At 46.0% G+C, this 21627-nt stretch overlaps 1 protein-coding gene across 3 annotated transcripts in view; it reads left to right on the forward strand.

Moving 5' to 3' along the window:
* Positions 1 to 145: 145 nt before the first annotated feature.
* The window catches only part of relch (RAB11 binding and LisH domain, coiled-coil and HEAT repeat containing), a 61629-nt gene continuing 40147 nt past the window's right edge, over positions 146 to 21627 (forward strand). For 2 of the 3 annotated variants that reach the window (XM_038972759.1, XM_038972760.1), the window contains exons 1-10: positions 146 to 745; positions 8465 to 8554; positions 12207 to 12278; positions 12419 to 12471; positions 12730 to 12843; positions 12951 to 13133; positions 13561 to 13655; positions 13893 to 14156; positions 14314 to 14389; positions 14596 to 14691. In XM_038972759.1, the coding sequence (XP_038828687.1) occupies positions 283 to 745; positions 8465 to 8554; positions 12207 to 12278; positions 12419 to 12471; positions 12730 to 12843; positions 12951 to 13133; positions 13561 to 13655; positions 13893 to 14156; positions 14314 to 14389; positions 14596 to 14691 (1506 nt within the window). In that variant the 5' untranslated portion in view covers positions 146 to 282. The remainder of the gene's footprint in view (positions 746 to 8464; positions 8555 to 12206; positions 12279 to 12418; positions 12472 to 12729; positions 12844 to 12950; positions 13134 to 13560; positions 13656 to 13892; positions 14157 to 14313; positions 14390 to 14595; positions 14692 to 21627) is intronic. The other variant, XM_038972761.1, reaches the window with a different exon arrangement.

The following is a 21627-nucleotide window of genomic DNA, read 5'->3' on the forward strand; positions in this document are numbered from 1 at the left end:
GTTAGCTAGCTGTCAAACCGATGCTGTCAGCTGTCAAAGCTCCTGCCCTGCCCAGTTTCTCCCTAAAAACTCCCGTATCCAATCCAATCCCGCTATTACATGGAGAAGGCGGGTGTTGAAATTACATTCAACCAAACTCTACCCTGCATTCACCCCTTTTCATGTCGATCGAGGAAGGAAGGGTTCAGCCAGCTAGCCTTCTAGCTAGCCATCCGTCCAGGAAGACGGGTCCAATTCTAAGCTAGCTAGCTAGCTTGCTACTCAAATCTTTATAGTAGGAAAATGGCGGCGGGTAACGTCAACCCGTTTAATCTGAGTGATTCTGAAGATGAGGCAGATCAGAGAGCAGAGGACGGTGTTCACATCGAAAAGAGCTCTAGCGTTGGAACGCAAGGCCCCTCGTCCAACAACCCATTCTCTCCGCAAGCGGACGTCGAGCCCCCGGCCCTTTTAGTGTCCAGCACCCGGACCAGCCCCAGTGTGGAAGGCATCTCGGTATCGGTCGCAGCTGCCGCTATGACAGTTGCCTTGGCAGAGACCCGGGTATCGGTAGATGTGATCGCTGCTCAGCTAATACGGGATCATTACATCCTCACGGCCCTTGAGTTTCATACCGAACTGTTGGAATCAGGGAGGGAGCTTCCGCGGTTGCGTGATTATTTCTCCAACCCGGGCAACTTCGAGAGGCAAACCGGCACTCCGCCCGCTTGTAAAGACCAAGGACTGGGACCAGGGGGACCGCTAAGTAAGTAGCTAGTTAGCTATTAGCTAACCTTACTAGCTAACAACCCAATGCATTATAATATAACTAGCTGTGTGCGCTAGTTAGCTCCCTGACAGTATATTATTCAATGGAGAAACAATGCTGGTACACTAACGTTATAGCAGGTAGCCTACAGCTCGTACTGTGCTTGTCAGCCAACATTGGTCTGGTTAAACAGAGTAAACGACATTCGATACGACACCCGTCTTTCTCTCTAACTGGCTAACAGTGGAAACTTCACCGTGATCATGATTATTCACTAATCAAGGAGAATTAGCGCACCTACCTTTGTTACCTGCTGTGTGGTGAGTTTCTCCCTTAGCCTAGGTGCCAGCTGGCTTGGAACAGGTGCAACCAGAATAGTAGTGACCATGTATAGCTGGCGACCTGAAAAGGCCTATCAGACATTGATGTGCAAATGATGCCTGGCACCTTCTATATAGTGTAGTAATTGAGATATTTGCATCATGATATCATGTAAGCTGCTGCTAAAGATGGCTATACATGGTGCTGTGCTGCTCCAACACTACCTAGGCCTGTCTCTCTAACTGCCTGTAGCTGTCTGTAGGCCTAGATGATGGACTTAGGCATCTTGATCATTGTTAGAACCATCATTACATTGGTATTACACAGTAGTACATGGTATTATGACTCCTCTCTCTGTTCATTCAGCATGACTATGGTAGAAGAGTTGGCTACAGTACATAATGCATCCACCTGGCCTACAGGTTGTAAATAATTATTCCTAGAAGTTTTTTTTATTAAATTTTTTTATTTACCCTTTATTTAACTAGGCAAGTCAGTTAAGAACAAATTCATTTACAATACCGGTCAAACCCGGACGATGCTGGGCCAATTGTGCGCTGCCCTATGCGTAGATAGAGGTGTGTCTCCTTCTGTGGTATTTGTCCTCTTCCCTCTTCTACGGCATAGATTTGAGACACACAACACAACACAAACAGTTTGCTGACAAATTGGTGCACCACCACAACTGCTACTGCAACATCAAACCGCACATTCAACTGCCCCAAATCTTAAGGGCATTTCCATCACTAAACACAGGAATGCATGTGTATGCCTAGCCCAGATCTGTGTATTCTGTGTTCTACTGTTGCAGGTACAATCAAGTGGTATGGCCTAATTAGCAATTTTGCATCCTTTTCTACTGATAAAAGCTACGATAAGAACAGTGGCCTGAGCTGTGTAAACTACATTTCCATCATTGTGTGATGTGCCTCCCACTTTCCTTCCTACCTGATCTAACGCAACTGGATAGGTGAAAGCAGGGGTTCCATTACAAAGCCTTCACCAGCCCAGTCATGTGAGGTCAGTGATAAGGCTGTTTTGGGAGGGAGGAAGGATGCTTGTCATGATAGAAGTATTTACATTCATGTAGCCAAATAGCCTCTATCTATAGCTGCCATTGTTCAGCGCATGGCTAGGCCTAATAGCCTCTATCTATAGCTGCCATTGTTCAGCGCATGGCTAGGCCTAATAGCCTCTATCTATAGCTGCCATTGTTCAGCGCATGGCTAGGCCTAATAGCCTCTATCTATAGCTGCCATTGTTCAGCGCATTGCTAGGCCTAATAGCCTCTATCTATAGCTGCCATTGTTCAGCGCATGGCTAGGCCTAATAGCCTCTATCTATAGCTGCCATTGTTCAGCGCATGGCTAGGCCTAATAGCCTCTATCTATAGCTGCCATTGTTCAGCGCATGGCTAGGCCTAATAGCCTCTATCTATAGCTGCCATTGTTCAGCGCATGGCTAGGCCTAATAGCCTCTATCTATAGCTGCCATTGTTCAGCGCATGGCTAGGCCTAATAGCCTCTATCTATAGCTGCCATTGTTCAGCGCATTGCTAGGCCTAATAGCCTCTATCTATAGCTGCCATTGTTCAGCGCATGGCTAGGCCTAATTGCCTCTATCTATAGCTGCCATTGTTCAGCGCATGGCTAGGCCTAATAGCCTCTATCTATAGCTGCCATTGTTCAGCGCATGGCTAGGCCTAATTGCCTCTATCTATAGCTGCCATTGTTCAGCGCATGGCTAGGCCTAATAGCCTCTATCTATAGCTGCCATTGTTCAGCGCATGGCTAGGCCTAATAGCCTCTATCTATAGCTGCCATTGTTCAGCGCATGGCTAGGCCTAATAGCCTCTATCTATAGCTGCCATTGTTCAGCGCATGGCTAGGCCTAATAGCCTCTATCTATAGCTGCCATTGTTCAGCGCATGGCTAGGCCTAATTGCCTCTGTCTGTCTGGCACCTCGCCGGTTGTTGTGGATCTTGAGGACTAAGGTATCCCAGGGGGCATTTCTCTTTACGAATGGGTGGGGGCTTTTGCAAAAGACCTGAGAACAGCAGTGGCATATGGTACTCCAGGCAGCCACACCCAGTGTTGCCCTATATGCATTTAGCAGAGAGGCACACATTTAAAAAAAAATTATCATGTAGATGTATGCTCTCCCTGCAGGAATACTCCCCACTAACTCTGCCATCGCTGCTGAAAACAATCCTAGGTGAAACACCACACGTCTATTATCTATGTCAACTTTTAGAACCGAGTAGGAGGAAGTTTCCCATAGAATTTTCCCCCGTTAGAATTTCACTCCACATTATTAAGGTTAGTATTTGGTGAGGGGTAAGCTGATCCTACATCTGATCTTAAGAACAGGATGATGAGGGACTCAGCCTGTCCTCTATTGTGTTAACTTCACTGATAAACAGGAAAATAGATGAGAGAGACGGGGACAGCTTGAGGGCCTGTCCCTAATCGAGACAATAGGCCTACAGCCCAGGGGGGGGGGGGGGGGGGGGGTTCTTTGCCACTGTCCACTCTGCTTGCTCTTTCCAGGTTTTGGTCAGGACTGTACACAAATACAATCACATTGATTTGATGGATTTGTTAATGAGGGGTTGAAGATCCAGTAGTAAAACTAAAGAAGAGGCAGTTGATGTTCTAACATTGTATATTAGAAGCTCAATTTGATGCCACATCATTTAAAACTGACAGGTGTCATGCACCATGTCGGGAGCATATGGGAAATTATAGGAAAATGTGTTGCATGGTCACTGGGTAAAGAAGCTGTCTCATACAGGTCTAGGCATCATAACGGTCACTTGTTGCTGTTAGCACTCCCATAATATTATGATCTGGCTAGCTTTCTGCTAATTTAACAGACTTGGCAGCTAGCATGCTGCTCTGGTCACCTGCAGCAGGCCTCTCGCTGCACAACTCAACACCATGGCCCACTGAGCTGAAGCCTAAGCATTAGACCTAATTCCAGGAGCTAATACAAGTCTTCAGGTTCTGAAGACTCAGGGGGTGGTTAGGCTATTCATCGAGCTAGAGTAGCTGGACGCCACCACCCATTTACACAATGCTTCTCTCGCCCACTCTCTCTTTCTCTCTACCCAGCTCATTGTTTTCTCCTCTGTAGCTAGCTGATTAGCATGTTGCTACAGTCTGCTTGCTCAACTCTCAGCTCAATCAGAGACTAAGGTGTTAGCATTAATTTTAGCTAGCCACTCTGTTCCTTAAAAGACTTAGCTTAGGGCTATCCTACTACCCTGCTCTCTTTGGCACTAGCAGGTACATGCAGTCAAGCACACACTTGCTCACACAGATCAAGAAGAACACACACCCTTAATCCGTTAGAAGAAATCACTCACTTAAACATACAGGCAGTAAGAAGAAAACACACAGACACAGATTTGCTGCAGGGTTTTGAGATGCTGATGAATCACACTGTGGGATGTTTGCCTCTGCTCAACCTGTTTCTGTTCTGGCCTGACTGTCTGAGCTCCTGCTCACCTCTACCTTGTGTGTGTGTGTGCGTGTGTGCGTGCGTGCGTCAGTGCATGCGTGCGTGCGCATCCACATCTCAGTCTGTAGGCCTACACTGTCTGTGTACCTGATAATCCACGCTGTAGAAAACATCTATTGTTATATTGCCTCTGTTTTGAGACTTTATTTGAACAGGGAGTCCCATTGAGACCAACGTCTCTTTTGCAAGGGAGCTCTGCATACACACAATTTACAAAATACAATTTGTGTCACTGTTCTTCACCTCCCTGTCAGTGGGTATAGAGGTGAGGAGTCTCCTGTAGTCAGACAGCTGTTGGGCCAGCCAGGCCTAGAACCATACATGGAGCTTGAGAAGGCCTACACACACACACACACACACACACACACACACACACACGCACTCTGCCTTTTGATATGAGTGAACTGCAGAGAGGGAGGGAGGGATGGAGGACCGGCGCAGTGTAATCACCTGAACTTGGAACATCCCCTCTGGTTTGGTAAGGAGAGGAGGAGGGGTAGGCCTTAGGGAAGAATAGCTCAGCTTTTCAATACCATACAATCCTACTCACTACAGGGTAGTTCAGTCTTACTCTCAAAATGAATGGTCATCTCTCCTTTTGCTTTCGATATGCTATCTGTGTTGAGATGGGAGTGAATGGTAGGCTATACGGTTGGACAGGTATATGAGGTTACTAGAAGGATAGCTAGCCCTGTCACTCACTGAAACAAGAGTTATCACATTCTACAGTCGTGGCCAAAAGTTTTGAGAATGACACAAATATTAATTTTCACAAAGTCTGCTGCCTCAGTTTGTATGATGGCAATTTGCATATACTCCAGAATGCTATGAAGAGTGATCAGATGAATTGCAATTAATTGCAAAGTCCCACTTTGCCATGCAAATGAACTGAATCCCCCCAAATTTCCACTGCATTTCAGCCCTGCCACAAAAGGACCAGCTGACATCATGTCAGTGATTCTCTCGTTAACACAGGTGTGAGTGTTGACGAGGACAAGGCTGGAGATCACCCTGTCATGCTGATTGAGTTCGAATAACAGACTGGAAGCTTCAAAAGGAGGGTGGTGCTTGGAATCATTGTTCTTGCTCTGTCAACCATGATTACCTGCAAGGAAACACGTGCCGTCATCATTGCTTTGCACAAAAAGGGCTTCACAGGCAAGGATATTGCTGCCAGTAAGATTGCACGTAAATCAACTATTTATCGGATCATCAAGAACTTCAAGGAGAGCGGTTCAATTGTTGTGAAGAAGGCTTCAGGGCGCCCAAGAAAGTCCAGTAAGCGCCAGGACCATCTCCTAAATTTGATTCAGCTGCGGGATCGTGGCACCACCAGGACAGAGCTTGCTCAGGAATGGCAGCAGGCAGGTGTGAGTGCATCTGCACGCACAATCAGGCGAAGACTTTTGGAGGATGGCCTGGTGTCAAGAAGGGCAGCAAAGAAGCCACTTCTCTCCAGGAAAAACATCAGGGACAGACTGATATTCTGCAAAAGGTACAGGGATTGGACTGCTGAGGACTGGGGTAAAGTCATTTTCTCTGATGAATCCCCTTTCCGATTGTTTGAGGCATCCGGAAAAAAGCTTGTCCGGAGAAGACAAGGTGAGCGCTACCATCAGTCCTGTGTCATGCCAACAGTAAAGCATCCTGAGACCATTCATGTGTGGGGTTGCTTCTCTGCCAAGGGAGTGAGCTCACTCACAATTTTGCCTAAGAACACAGCCATGAATAAAGAATGGTACCAACACATCCTCCGAGAGCAACTTCTCCCAACCATCCAGGAACAGTTTGGTGACGAACAATGCCTTTTCTAGCATGATGAAGCACCTTGCCATAAGGCAAAAGTGATAACTAAGTGGCTCGGGGAACAAAACATCAATATTTTGGGTCCATGGCCAGGAAACTACCCAGACCTTAATTCCATTGAGAACTTGTGGGCAATCCTCAAGAGGCGGGTGGACAAACAAATTCTGACAAACTCCAAGCATTGATTATGCAAGAATGGGCTGCCATCAGTCAGGATGTGGCCCAGAAGTTAATTGACAGCATGCCAGGGTGGTTTGCAGAGGTCTTGAAAAAGAAGGGTCAACACTGCAAATATTGACTCTTTGCATCAACTTCATGTAATTGTCAATAAAATCCTTTGACACTTATGAAATGCTTGTAATTGTACTTCAGTATTCCATAGTAACATCTGACAAAAATATCTAAAGACACCGAAGCAGCAAACTTTGTGAAAATTAATATTTGTGTCATTCTCAAAACTTTTGGCCATGACTGTAGATCTAGATCTACATTTGTATTGTTTAGGTATGTTTCTGAAACCATGATGATCTATTGCATAGAAAACTAACCGGTTTGGATGCTGAGTCTACCCCTATGTTCTCTCCTGTCTCCACATATAGTGTTTGGTTTATATTCTGTTATGATTTCTCCCAAGCTGTTTATAGTCAAGGTGATGAGGTGAATACTGTAATAATCACTGGAGGCTCTGTTAATGAATAGGCTGTTTAGCATTGATTCTCGGGCCGATCAATTCTCGGGCCGACTCTTTTCTCTGTATATATCAGTGATGTCGCTCTTGCTGCGGGTGATTCTTTGATCCACCTCTACGCAGACGACACCATTCTGTATACATCTGGCCCTTCTTTGGACACTGTGTTAACAAACCTCCAAATGAGCTTCAACGCCATACAACACTCCTTCCGTGGCCTCCAACTGTTTTTAAACGCTAGTAAAACTAAATGCATGCTCTTCAACCGATCGCTGCCCGCACCCGCCCGCCCGACTACCATCACTACTCTGGACGGTTCTGACTTAGAATATGTGGACAACTATAAATACCTAGGTGTCTGGCTAGACTGTAAATTCTCCTTCCAGACTCACATTAAGCATCTCCAATCCAAAGTTAAATCTAGAATTGGCTTCCTATTCCGGAACAAAGCCTCCTTCACTCATGCTGCCAAACAACCCTCGTATAACTGACTATCCTACCGATCCTTGACTTCGACGATGTCATTTACAAAATAGCCTCCAACGTTCTACTCAGCAAACTGGATGTAGTCTATCACAGTGCCATCCGTTTATTCACCAAAGCCGCATATACTACCCACCACTGCGACCTATATGCCCTCATTGGCTGGTACTCGCTATTTATTCTTCGCCAAACCCACTGGCTCCAGGTCATCTATAAGTCTTTGCTTGGTAAAGCTCCGCCTTATCTCAGCTCACTGGTCACCATAGCAACACCCACACGTAGCATGCGCTCCAGCAGGTATATTTCACTGGTCATCCCCAAAGTCAACACCTCTTTGGCCGCCTTTCCTTCCAGTTCTCTGCTGCCAATGACTGGAACGAATTGTAAAAATCGAAAAGTTGGAGACTTATATCTCCCTCACAAACTTTAAGCGTCAGCTGTCATAACAGCTTACCGATCGCTGCAGCTGTACACAGCCCATCTGTAAATAGCCCATCCAACCAACTACCTACCTCATCCCCATATTTTGTTTTTGTTCTTCTGCTCTTTTGCACACCAGTATTTCTACTTTCGCATCCTCATCTGCACATATATCACTCCAGTGTAAATTGCTAAATTGTAATTACTTCGCCACTATTGGCCTATTTATTGCCTTACCTCCTTACTTCATTTGCACACACTGTGTACAGATATTTCTATTGTGTTATTGACTATGTTTGTTTATTCCATGTGTAACTCCGTGTTGTTTGTGTTGCACTGCTTTGCTTTACCTTGGCCAGGTCGCAGTTGTAATTGAGAACTTGTTCTCAACTGGCCTACCTGGTTAAATAAAGGTGAGGTAAAATATAAATTGATTCATTGATTGATTTACCGCTCTCTGTGTCTCTCCCGTCAGACCGAGCGGGCAGCATCAGCACATTGGACTCTCTAGACTTCGCTCGTTACTCTGATGATGGGAACCGGGAGTCGGACGAGAGGGTGGCAGGTAAGACGAGGCGTACCTGTCATGTCCTGACCGGACAGAGGCTGAGAGATGGACATGCAGAAGAGAATCAGAGAAAAGGAGAGACAGACAACAGACAGAGAAGAGCAGGGGAAGAGCGAGACAGACAACAGACAGAGAAGAGCAGGGGAAGGGAGGGACAGACAACAGACAGAGAAGAGCAGGGGAAGGGAGGGACAGACAACAGACAGAGAAGAGCAGGGGGAGGGAGAGACAGACAACAGACAGAGAAGAGCAGGGGAAGGGAGAGACAGACAAAAGACAGAGAAGAGCAGGGGAAGGGAGGGACAGAGAAGAGCAGGGAAGGGAGAGACAGACAACAGACAGAGAAGAGCAGGGGAAGAGAGAGAGACAGACAACAGACAGAGAAGAGCAGGGGAAGAGAGAGACGGACAAAAGACAGAGAAGAGCAGGGGAAGGGAGAGACGGACAAAAGACAGAGAAGAGCAGGGGAAGGGAGAGACAGACAACAGACAGAGAAGAGCAGGGGAAGGGAGAGACGGACAAAAGACAGAGAAGAGCAGGGGAAGGGAGAGACGGACAAAAGACAGAGAAGAGCAGGGGAAGGGAGAGACAGACAACAGACAGAGAAGAGCAGGGGAAGAGAGAGACAGACAACAGACAGAGAAGAGCAGGGGAAGAGAGGGAGAGACAGAGAAGAGCAGGGGAAGGGAGAGACAGACAAAAGACAGAGAAGAGCAGGGGAAGGGAGAGACAGACAAAAGACAGAGAAGAGCAGGGGAAGGGAGAGACAGACAACAGACAGAGAAGAGCAGGGGAAGGGAGGGAGAGACAGAGAAGAGCAGGGGAAGGGAGGGAGAGACATACAACAGACAGAGAAGAGCAGGGGAAGGGAGAGACAGACAACAGACAGAGAAGAGCAGGAGAAGAGAGAGACATACAACCGACAGAGAAGAGCAGGGGAAGAGAGAGACAGACAACAGACAGAGAAGAGCAGGGGAAGGGAGGGAGAGACAACAGACAGAGAAGAGCAGGGGAAGAGAGAGACAGACAACAGACAGAGAAGAGCAGGGGAAGGGAGGGAGAGACAACAGACAGAGAAGAGCAGGGGAAGGGAGAGACAGACAACAGACAGAGAAGAGCAGGGGAAGGGAGAGACAGACAACAGACAGAGAAGAGCAGGGGAAGGGAGAGACAGACAACAGACAGAGAAGAGCAGGGGAAGGGAGGGAGAGACAGACAACAGACAGAGAAGAGCAGGGGAAGGGAGGGAGAGACAGACAACAGACAGAGAAGAGCAGGGGAAGGGAGGGAGAGACAACAGACAGAGAAGAGCAGGGGAAGAGAGAGACAGACAACAGACAGAGAAGAGCAGGGGAAGGGAGAGACAGGACCTTTTCTTTATGATGTCATGGTGTAACTACAGCCATGTATGATGTCACAGTGTAGCTACAGCCTTGTATGATGTCACAGTGTAACTACAGTCTTGTATGATGTCATAGTGTAACTACAGCTCTTTGATGTCATAGTAGCATTTATGGCATCATTAGGCCACACCAGCCCTGTATACACGAGCCCTGTTCTCAACTGGCCTACCTGGTTAAATAAACTTCACTGATGATGACATCACTATGGTTCCATTCCAGATTTACCTACCCATTTCATGTTCCTCTTATTAAGCCATCCTGGTTTAAATAAAGCAGCAGATGTAATTGAGACAGTGTTATTTTCCCTCAAAGGACCTGTCAGTGTCACTGGATGTTGTGAAAATTCACACTTTAAAAAAAAAAGCTTTTCTCACAACACCCACCAGCTAATCTTCGCTGAATCCATTAAAGATCAGAGAGGATGGACTGAATACATAAAAGATCAAAGAGGATGAACTGACCAAGACGACGAATACGTTAAAGATCAGAGAGGATGGACTGAATACATTAAAGATCAGATCAGAGAGGATGAACTGACCTAGACGACGAATACGTTAAAGATCAGAGAGGATGAACTGACCAAGACGATGAATACGTTAAAGATCAGAGGGGATGAACTGACCAAGACGACGAGTAGAGGACCAATGTATCCATCCAGGAGGGGCTATACTACACAGATATTTCTGTAACGATGTAGGCCTATGATATAGCCCATTCTAGTGTTTGTTCTCCACATTTAGCCAGACAGGATGTGATGACTAGAGACCAGTACTGTGAATAAGATGCAAATGACTATAACTGATATGCTGGATACTCTGCTCCACATAGAACCTCATCTCTTTATATGACTGTTAATTGGCCTGTTGTCTTTTCTTTTCTCAATGCCAAAATGCCAAATGTCAATTCCAACCCTTTAGCTTTGTAAGATGAAAGTTCTGGACAATTCTCCAGGAACCATGCAGCAGAGCAAGCCTGTGGTCCCTTCTTCACAACCACAGACCCTCTACTCTTCCACCCTGCCCTCCCTACATCCTGCCCTCCCTCCATCCTGCCCTCTCTCCATCCCTCCAATTCGGCATCTCCTCCCTAAACCTGCCTCTCCTCCGTCGTCCCAACATGTCGCCCCCAGCTGTCTGACTCTGGGTTTTCAGGCTGTTCTGATCAAACCCCGGCCCAATACTGGACAACCCTCCATCCAGGCTAGCAGCTCGCCTCTTTTTTTCCCCCCTGGTTTTTTCCCCTTCTTTTTTGGGGGGGTTCTTCAGTTTTTTTCTCCATTTTGTTGTCTTTTGTTGCGTCCTGTGTACTCTTGATCTGCATTGGGAAGTATTGTCTGGACCTCGTTAACTAGGACAGAATTGAACAGGCGCTGAGTCAGACTACTGAAGCGGCAGATCTTCAGTGCACAGCCATGCAATATGTCCTCTCTGCTCGCCATTGCTTCTCTTCCTCCTGTGTGGTTTTCTTCAACATGTCTGAAGAGCAACCTGTGGAGTGTTTCCCTGCTCATGAACTTGTTATTTGATTGAATCTCACTACTGTAGTCCTTGATAGACTTCTTACAGGAGGTTTTAGAGCCCTCTCAATGTAGCATAATGTAATTACAATCCATATGTTAGTTTTTCTCCTGTATGTAAGTAGCGGCTATAGTATCCATCCTATGCTTAGGCCTAATAGTATACTGTATTAACATTTGACCAACCACAAATCAAAAAGCTCCACTTCAAATTTGAGCAGAGTCCAATATTTTGCATAGCCTGGAACTCACTTTTTTATCTATTGATTGTACAATCCCTGGTCAGACAGCTATTAGCATATTATTTAGGCTGCATCCCATTAGTGGTTTCAGCTCTCTCTCACTCCTGTCTATACTGATCTTAAACAACTGGATAGGTGGAAGCAGATTCACATAAAGTGTCCTCCACATTGCTTCTACCTATCCTGGGTTTTCAGATCGGTGCAGAAGAAGCAAAGGAGATGAGGAGAGGTAGCCGCTTGACACTCTTTCGATGCACCCTTAGACACGTAAACCCTTAGACACTATTCCTTAGTCAGCTATCCCAGGATCCTCTGCTGCATGCGTTCATTAGACCCCATAGTTTGCATGTCTCCTGTTTTCAAATCAATCTCCTTTTTGTTTCTTTTTGTTTCATTTTTCATGGCCATATTTTTGTTTGTTTGTTTGTTCCCTCTCCTTGGTTGGATGCACTTCCTTCCTGTGTGTTGTGATGTCACTTCCTGTCCAGTGCTGGAGTTTGAGCTACGGAAAGCCAAGGAGACCATTCAGGCTCTACGCACCAACTTGACTCAGGCAGCAGGTGGCGTACTTAACACTTCTACTCCTCCATTTCATCCCTCTATCATCTCTCTCTTTCTAAGGAGATTCTCTCTAGCTCCTCCCCTGTTTTACTGAATGGTGGAAGGGTTCATCTGTTCTGTTGCTTTATTGTCTTTCTAGAAAGCGACACTCAAGAGAGAAACAAGAACTACAGCTCACATCCTGAGACTCAGGTAGACCAGACACTCTGCTAGTAACTGTATACAGTTCACATCCTGAGACTCAGGTAGGCCAGACACTCTGCTAGTAACTGTATACAGTTCACATCCTGAGACTCAGGTAGGCCAGACACTCTGCTAGTAACTGTATACAGTTCACTTTTGGAGTACCACTGCAGCAAATACACAATGTTTCTTAAAAAATACAGTTTGTTGAGAAACTTCACTTTTCGAGTTGATTCATGGTTTATTTCCCTCTGTCCTCTTCCTCAGGAACCTATCCGCCCACTAGAGAAGCGAGCCTTAAATTTCCTTGTGAATGAATATTTATTAAAGAATGAATACAAACTGTCGGCCATCACATTCTCTGATGAAAATGATGACCAGGTAATGTTTGTTTCTTTGAGTTGTTGGCCTGAACAGGGTGCATTTAGTGCGGCACAAAATGCCATATAGTGAACATAATCATGATCCCATCTTTTTCGGTTGTTCAGGACTTTGAGTTGTGGGACGATGTGGGCCTGAACATTCCAAAGCCTCCTGACCTATTACAGATCTACAGGAACTGTGGCTCCGCCCTTCCGTCGCCGCGGAATACCGTGGACGTAGCCGTGGGAGTGGAGTCAGGCGAGCTCACTGGGAACTACATTACCCAGAAATCTGATCTCTTACAGCAGGTGAGGGAGAGGGAGGAAAATTCTGGGTGTGATCATGTGTGTTCTGCAGCCACTCATAATGTTTACATACCCGTGTGATTTTGGGTACAGAGCTTATTGATTTAGTCTACACACCTTTTCTCCTTTGGCAATGTATACTAAAATCCTTTCCTGTCTATCTCTGTGTCTTTGGCTTCTCTCTGTCTCCTCTCTCTTTCCTCTCCTCTCTCTATCTCTGTCTCTCTGTGGCTTCTCTCTGTCTCCTCTCTCTTTCCTCTCCTCTCTCTATCTCTGTCTCTCTGTGGCTTCTCTCTGTCTCCTCTCTCTTTCCTCTCCTCTCTCTATCTCTGTCTCTCTGTGGTTTCTCTCTGTCTCCTCTCTCTTTCCTCTCCTCTCTCTATCTCTGTCTCTCTGTGGCTTCTCTCTGTCTGTTTTCTCTCTCCTTCAGCAGCAGACGGAGGTAGTTGAGGAGTTGGAGTATCAGATTAGTCTACTGAACGAGGAGAAACAGAGTCTGGCCGACTATATCAAGAAACTACAGAGGTGTGTGTGCTTGTGCGCATGCGTTGGGACAGGATGGGGTAATGGCTCTACACTACACTATGTGGTCACAGGTGGATGCTAATTGAAAATGTTACTGCCACACCATGTGACCTTTACCCTTTGAACTGGCATTTCATCAGTCAGCTCTCTGTCCACCCATGGCCTATTCAGTTGGCTGCAATCCTTCAGAACTTTACAGCTATTTGAAATTATTTGTTTCTGTCCTCTCTTCTCCAGTGAGATCCAAAGCCTGAGAAGGACAGTGTCCCCCACTCCTCATGACCAGGGCTTACAGCCCAACCCCCCCTTCTCTTCCACCCCTCCCCAGCCCCCTCTGGACAACGGTCAGTACCTGGATATCAGGGGCGCCTCAGAACCTGATAACCCCCCCACTGAGAGCAACCCCCCCACTCAGACCATCAGTAACCCTACACACATCTCTTCACAACCCCATGCCAAGCTAAAGAGCAGAGGGATGGTGGTGTTTGACCAGCCCAACAGGTGAGTCTGAAAATAAAGTCTAGTTACTCAGAATGACCTGTAGATGGAGCCAGTGGTCCGTAATAAACAGTCTGATTGTCCATCTATCTTGACTGGAATGAGCATCTTGATTCCTGTTCACTCTCACTCTCGTATTTTTGTCTTTTCTCGTCCACAGGAAGTTGTCCCCGGCATTTCAGCAGGCCCTGCTGTCCTTCTGTAAGATGTCAGCTGACAGTCGTCTGGGTGCAGAGGTCAGAGGTCACCCCTAATCACGGTCACATGACCATAGTGTCAGCTATCTTAAGAGTATAGTATACTACTACTGAAACCATTTTAATACGCAATCCTCAGAGCAGTGACATATCAACAACAACAAAAAATCAGCATTTTTTTTCTAATTTCTGTCTTGGTATTTCTCTCTCACTCACTCTTTCTCCCCCTCTTTCTCTCTCTCCAGGTGTCGAGGATAGCAGACAATGAGGAGAGTGTGATGCTGATGTTGGGTCGCTGTCTCCCTCACATCGTCCCCAATGTCCTCCTGGCCAAACGAGAGGTACCTCCCTCCTCTCCTCCCCCCTCCTCACCTCCCCCATCCTCCCATCAACACGGTCTTCTTTCTGTCTTCAGTTTGGTATTCAGCGTCTGACTCCACTGTTTTTTCACCGATGCTCATCTCTCATCTCTCCTCCCTTTCCTTCACTTTTTTTGTACTTTCACTCTCTCACTCACTCTCTCGCTCTGTGCATGCCTCTCTGCTCCTAGAGAATGGTTGCACACCTGTGCCAGGTGAGTTGGATGCCCCCACATCTGCATGACCTCACCTGACCTCACACACAGTATAACACAGGCCCATGCCACGGGCTATAACCACCCAGTCTCTCATCTGATTGGCTAGTTATTCGTACTCGAGCAGGACAAAGTCATGGTAGAATTTGGATCATTTATGAAAACGCTTAGATTAGGGGTATGGTTTGTTTTAGTCATTAGGATTGCATATGTGGTTGTGGCCTGTATAGTGGACTGTGTTTTACCTCTGTCACCCTGTGTGTTCTCACCTTGCTCCTTTCTGAGTGGTTCCCAATAGCACGCAGTCTTCTCATTGATTGATTCTTTAATCTCTGATTGGCTGAAACGGTTGCCAACCAGAGCTGATTGAACAACTATGTGCATTTTGTATAATTTCACGTAACATTTCTAAGCTAATTTAAGTGCATTGTGTGACAAAGACATGCAGTGTAACTGACTAACCGATTAACAAAAAAACAAAAAAATACTTATCTGGCGTTGCTGTAAAGTAAGTCATCACCCTTAATGGTAAATGCTGATGGTTTCTTTCCATGCGTTAGTCTACAGCATGTTTAAAGAGCTAGTGTGGTGAGCTAGGTTTGGAATTGTGTTTGTGTTTGACAGTGTGTGGTCTGTGTGAGGGAGTGGTGGGGAGAGTCAGGTGGGCTCCCCACACTGTATGTGATTTGCGTATCACAGCTGTGGTTTTAATGATCTACTGACTGTTATGAAGAATTTGGATTCCTGCCCAAAACTAAGGAAAACAAAGTGAGGGAGAAAAAAAGAGAGATTGTCTTATTCTGCCTCCGGGCGGAAATGTACTTTGTTCTGCGTCTGTTAGACAGACAGAATCAACACACACCTTTGTGCTCCTACTATTTGTAGGTCACATACTGCCAGCTCAAAGACACACCTTAAGTGCTTAACTCTACACACTATGGACACGCAACTAGGAACAATAGACGTTTGACTTTGATGACTGACTGAATAAGTGAACAGTAAAAACATGCCTGCCACCTGTCGCCTTCACTATCAATGATCATAAATCATTATGGTCTTATGGCAGACAGACCAAGCCTACTCTAAGATACGGTACCTGTATGGGCTTCTTGAGAACCAGGACCATAAAGAGAGTCAACAATCCCACTTCCCTTTTTGCTCTATTTGAGGTTTAATGACTACCCGGTTTACCTGGCAGAGTCAATTATACCGTGACATTCAGGGGTCTCTATTTTTATGGGCATAATAGTAAAGACATGTCGTTTAACGGTAGAAATGTTTTACTGGTCCTTTTAATGTGGCATGAACAACCAGTCATGATCTTATTGTCAAACACATCACTTCACGTAGTAGGCTACCTGCGTACGTTCGTCCACTCCTAATGGTTTCCGGCATCCAAACAGAGCACTGTGTCCCCGCCATTTCATGAATGGAAAGAGACATGTTATACAAAGCACCAAATAGTGTAATGACATTTGGCAATTGTCATTAAGCCTACAGTCTTGTAGCCTGAATTACAACATGTTACCATGGTGTCACTGCCATAGTTGCTAGTTGGCCTGTGTAGGCTTAATCATGTTACCATGGTGTCACTCTGCTGTAGGTCCAAGTTGGCCACCCCTAGTCTAAACGTGTTACTATGGTGTCATTCTGCTATAGGTCCTAGTTGGCCACCTCTGGTCTAAGCATGTTACTATGGTGTCACACTGCAATAGGTCCTAGTTGGCCATCTCTGGTCTAAACACCGTGGTACCATGTTGTCACATTGCAATAGGTCCTAGTTGGCCATCTCTGGTCTGAACATGTTACCATGTTGTCACATTGCAATAGGTCCTAGTTGGCCATCTCTGGTCTAAACACGTTGGTACCATGTTGTCACCCTGCAATAGATCCTAGTTGGCCATCTCTGGTCTGAACATATTACCATGTTGTCACATTGCAATAGATCCTAGTTGGCCATCTCTGGTCTAAACATGTTACTATGGTGTCACACTGCAATAGGTCCTAGTTGGCCATCTCTGGTCTAAACACGGTGGTACCATGTTGTCACCCTGCAATAGATCCTAGTTGGCCATCTCTGGTCTAAACATGTTACTATGGTGTCACACTGCAATAGGTCCTAGTTGGCCATCTCTGGTCTGAACATGTTACCATGTTGTCACATTGCAATAGATCCTAGTTGGCCATCTCTGGTCTAAACATGTTACCATGTTGTCACATTGCAATAGATCCTAGTTGGCCACCTCTGGTCTAAACATGTTACCATGTTGTCACATTGCAATAGATCCTAGTTGGCCATCTCTGGTCTGAACATATTACCATGTTGTCACATTGCAATAGATCCTAGTTGGCCATCTCTGGTCTAAACACGGTGGTGTCATGTTGTCACACTGCAATAGATCCTAGTTGGCCATCTCTGGTCTAAACATGTTACCATGTTGTCACACTGCAATAGGTCCTAGTTGGCCATCTCTGGTCTAAACATGTTACTATGGTGTCACACTGCAAAAGATCCTAGTTGGCCATCTCTGGTCTAAACACGGTGGTGTCATGTTGTCACACTGCAATAGATCCTAGTTGGCCATCTCTGGTCTAAACACGGTGGTACCATGTTGTCACCCTGCAATAGATCCTAGTTGGCCATCTCTGGTCTAAACACGGTGGTACCATGTTGTCACACTGCAATAGATCCTAGTTGGCCATCTCTGGTCTAAACATGTTACTATGGTGTCACACTGCAATAGATCCTAGTTGGCCATCTCTGGTCTAAACACGGTGGTACCATGTTGTCCCACTGCAATAGATCCTAGTTGGCCATCTCTGGTCTAAACACGTTACTATGTTGTCACACTGCAATAGATCCTAGTTGGCCATCTCTGGTCTAAACACGGTGGTACCATGTTGTCCCACTGCAATAGATCCTAGTTGGCCATCTCTGGTCTAAACATGTTACTATGGTGTCACACTGCAATAGATCCTAGTTGGCCATCTCTGGTCTAAACACGGTGGTACCATGTTGTCCCACTGCAATAGATCCTAGTTGGCCATCTCTGGTCTAAACATGTTACCATGTTGTCACACTGCAATAGGTCCTAGTTGGCCATCTCTGGTCTAAACATGTTACTATGGTGTCACACTGCAATAGATCCTAGTTGGCCATCTCTGGTCTAAACACGGTGGTACCATGTTGTCACATTGCAATAGATCCTAGTTGGCCATCTCTGGTCTAAACACGGTGGTGCCATGTTGTCACACTGCAATAGATCCTAGTTGGCCATCTCTGGTCTGAACATGTTACCATGTTGTCACACTGCAATAGGTCCTAGTTGGCCATCTCTGGTCTAAACATGTTACCATGGTGTCACACTGCAATAGATCCTAGTTGGCCATCTCTGGTATAAACATGTTACCATGTTGTCACACTGCAATAGGTCCTAGTTGGCCATCTCTGGTCTAAACATGTTACTATGGTGTCACACTGCAAAAGATCCTAGTTGGCCATCTCTGGTCTAAACACGGTGGTGTCATGTTGTCACACTGCAATAGATCCTAGTTGGCCATCTCTGGTCTAAACACGGTGGTACCATGTTGTCACCCTGCAATAGATCCTAGTTGGCCATCTCTGGTCTAAACACGGTGGTACCATGTTGTCACACTGCAATAGATCCTAGTTGGCCATCTCTGGTCTGAACATGTTACCATGTTGTCACCCTGCAATAGATCCTAGTTGGCCATCTCTGGTCTAAACACGGTGGTACCATGTTGTCACACTGCAATAGATCCTAGTTGGCCATCTCTGGTCTAAACACGGTGGTGCCATGTTGTCACACTGCAATAGATCCTAGTTGGCCATCTTTGGTCTAAACATGTTACTATGGTGTCACACTGCAATAGATCCTAGTTGGCCATCTCTGATCTAAACACGGTGGTACCATGTTGTCACACTGCAATAGATCCTAGTTAACCATCTCTGGTCTAAACATGTTACTATGGTGTCACACTGCAATAGATCCTAGTTGGCCATCTCTGGTCTAAACACGGTGGTGCCATGTCACACTGCAATAGATCCTAGTTGGCCATCTCTGGTCTGAACATGTTACCATGTTGTCACACTGCAATAGATCCTAGTTGGCCATCTCTGGTCTAAACATGTTACCATGTTGTCACACTGCAATAGATCCTAGTTGGCCATCTCTGGTCTGAACACGGTGGTACCATGTTGTCACACTGTAATAGGTCCTAGTTGGCCATCTCTGGTCTAAACATGTTACCATGGTGTCACACTGCAATAGATCCTAGTTGGCCATCTCTGGTCTAAACACGGTGGTGCCATGTTGTCACAGTGCAATAGGTCCTAGTTGGCCATCTTTGGTCTAAACACGGTGGTGCCATGTTGTCACACTGCAATAGATCCTAGTTGGCCATCTCTGGTCTAAACATGTTACCATGTTGTCACCCTGCAATAGGTCCTAGTTGGCCATCTCTGGTCTAAACATGTTACCATGTTGTCACATTGCAATAGGTCCTAATTGGCCATCTCTGGTCTGAGCATGTTACTATGGTGTCACACTGCAATAGATCCTAGTTGGCCATCTCTGGTCTAAACATGTTACTATGGTGTCACACTGCAATAGGTCCTAGTTGGCCATCTCTGGTCTGAACATGTTACCATGGTGTCACATTGCAATAGATCCTAGTTGGCCATCTCTGGTCTAAACATGTTACCATGTTGTCACATTGCAATAGATCCTAGTTGGCCACCTCTGGTCTAAACATGTTACCATGTTGTCACATTGCAATAGATCCTAGTTGGCCATCTCTGGTCTAAACATGTTACCATGTTGTCACACTGCAATAGGTCCTAGTTGGCCATCTCTGGTCTAAACACGGTGGTGTCATGTTGTCACACTGCAATAGATCCTAGTTGGCCATCTCTGGTCTAAACATGTTACCATGTTGTCACACTGCAATAGATCCTAGTTGGCCATCTCTGGTCTAAACATGTTACTATGGTGTCACACTGCAAAAGATCCTAGTTGGCCATCTCTGGTCTAAACACGGTGGTGTCATGTTGTCACACTGCAATAGATCCTAGTTGGCCATCTCTGGTCTAAACACGGTGGTACCATGTTGTCACCCTGCAATAGATCCTAGTTGGCCATCTCTGGTCTAAACACGGTGGTACCATGTTGTCACACTGCAATAGATCCTAGTTGGCCATCTCTGGTCTGAACATGTTACCATGTTGTCACCCTGCAATAGATCCTAGTTGGCCATCTCTGGTCTAAACACGGTGGTACCATGTTGTCACACTGCAATAGATCCTAGTTGGCCATCTCTGGTCTAAACATGTTACTATGGTGTCACACTGCAATAGATCCTAGTTGGCCATCTCTGGTCTAAACACGGTGGTACCATGTTGTCCCACTGCAATAGATCCTAGTTGGCCATCTCTGGTCTAAACATGTTACTATGGTGTCACACTGCAATAGATCCTAGTTGGCCATCTCTGGTCTAAACACGGTGGTACCATGTTGTCACATTGCAATAGATCCTAGTTGGCCATCTCTGGTCTAAACACGGTGGTGCCATGTTGTCACACTGCAATAGATCCTAGTTGGCCATCTCTGGTCTGAACATGTTACCATGTTGTCACACTGCAATAGGTCCTAGTTGGCCATCTCTGGTCTAAACATGTTACCATGGTGTCACACTGCAATAGATCCTAGTTGGCCATCTCTGGTCTAAACATGGTGGTACCATGTTGTCACACTGCAATAGGTCCTAGTTGGCCATCTCTGGTCTAAACACGGTGGTACCATGTTGTCACCCTGCAATAGATCCTAGTTGGCCATCTCTGGTCTAAACATGTTACTATGGTGTCACACTGCAATAGGTCCTAGTTGGCCATCTCTGGTATAAACATGTTACCATGTTGTCACACTGCAATAGGTCCTAGTTGGCCATCTCTGGTCTAAACATGTTACTATGGTGTCACACTGCAAAAGATCCTAGTTGGCCATCTCTGGTCTAAACACGGTGGTGTCATGTTGTCACACTGCAATAGATCCTAGTTGGCCATCTCTGGTCTAAACACGGTGGTACCATGTTGTCACCCTGCAATAGATCCTAGTTGGCCATCTCTGGTCTAAACACGGTGGTACCATGTTGTCACACTGCAATAGATCCTAGTTGGCCATCTCTGGTCTAAACACGGTGGTGCCATGTTGTCACACTGCAATAGATCCTAGTTGGCCATCTCTGGTCTAAACATGTTACTATGGTGTCACACTGCAATAGATCCTAGTTGGCCATCTCTGATCTAAACACGGTGGTACCATGTTGTCACACTGCAATAGATCCTAGTTAACCATCTCTGGTCTAAACATGTTACTATGGTGTCACACTGCAATAGATCCTAGTTGGCCATCTCTGGTCTGAACATGTTACCATGTTGTCACACTGCAATAGATCCTAGTTGGCCATCTCTGGTCTAAACATGTTACCATGTTGTCACACTGCAATAGATCCTAGTTGGCCATCTCTGGTCTGAACATGTTACCATGTTGTCACACTGTAATAGGTCCTAGTTGGCCATCTCTGGTCTAAACATGTTACCATGGTGTCACACTGCAATAGATCCTAATTGGCCATCTCTGGTCTAAACACGGTGGTACTATGTTGTCACACTGCAATAGATCCT

The sequence above is a fragment of the Salvelinus namaycush genome, chromosome 33 (assembly GCF_016432855.1).
Source record: "Salvelinus namaycush isolate Seneca chromosome 33, SaNama_1.0, whole genome shotgun sequence".
NCBI lineage: Eukaryota > Metazoa > Chordata > Actinopteri > Salmoniformes > Salmonidae > Salvelinus > Salvelinus namaycush.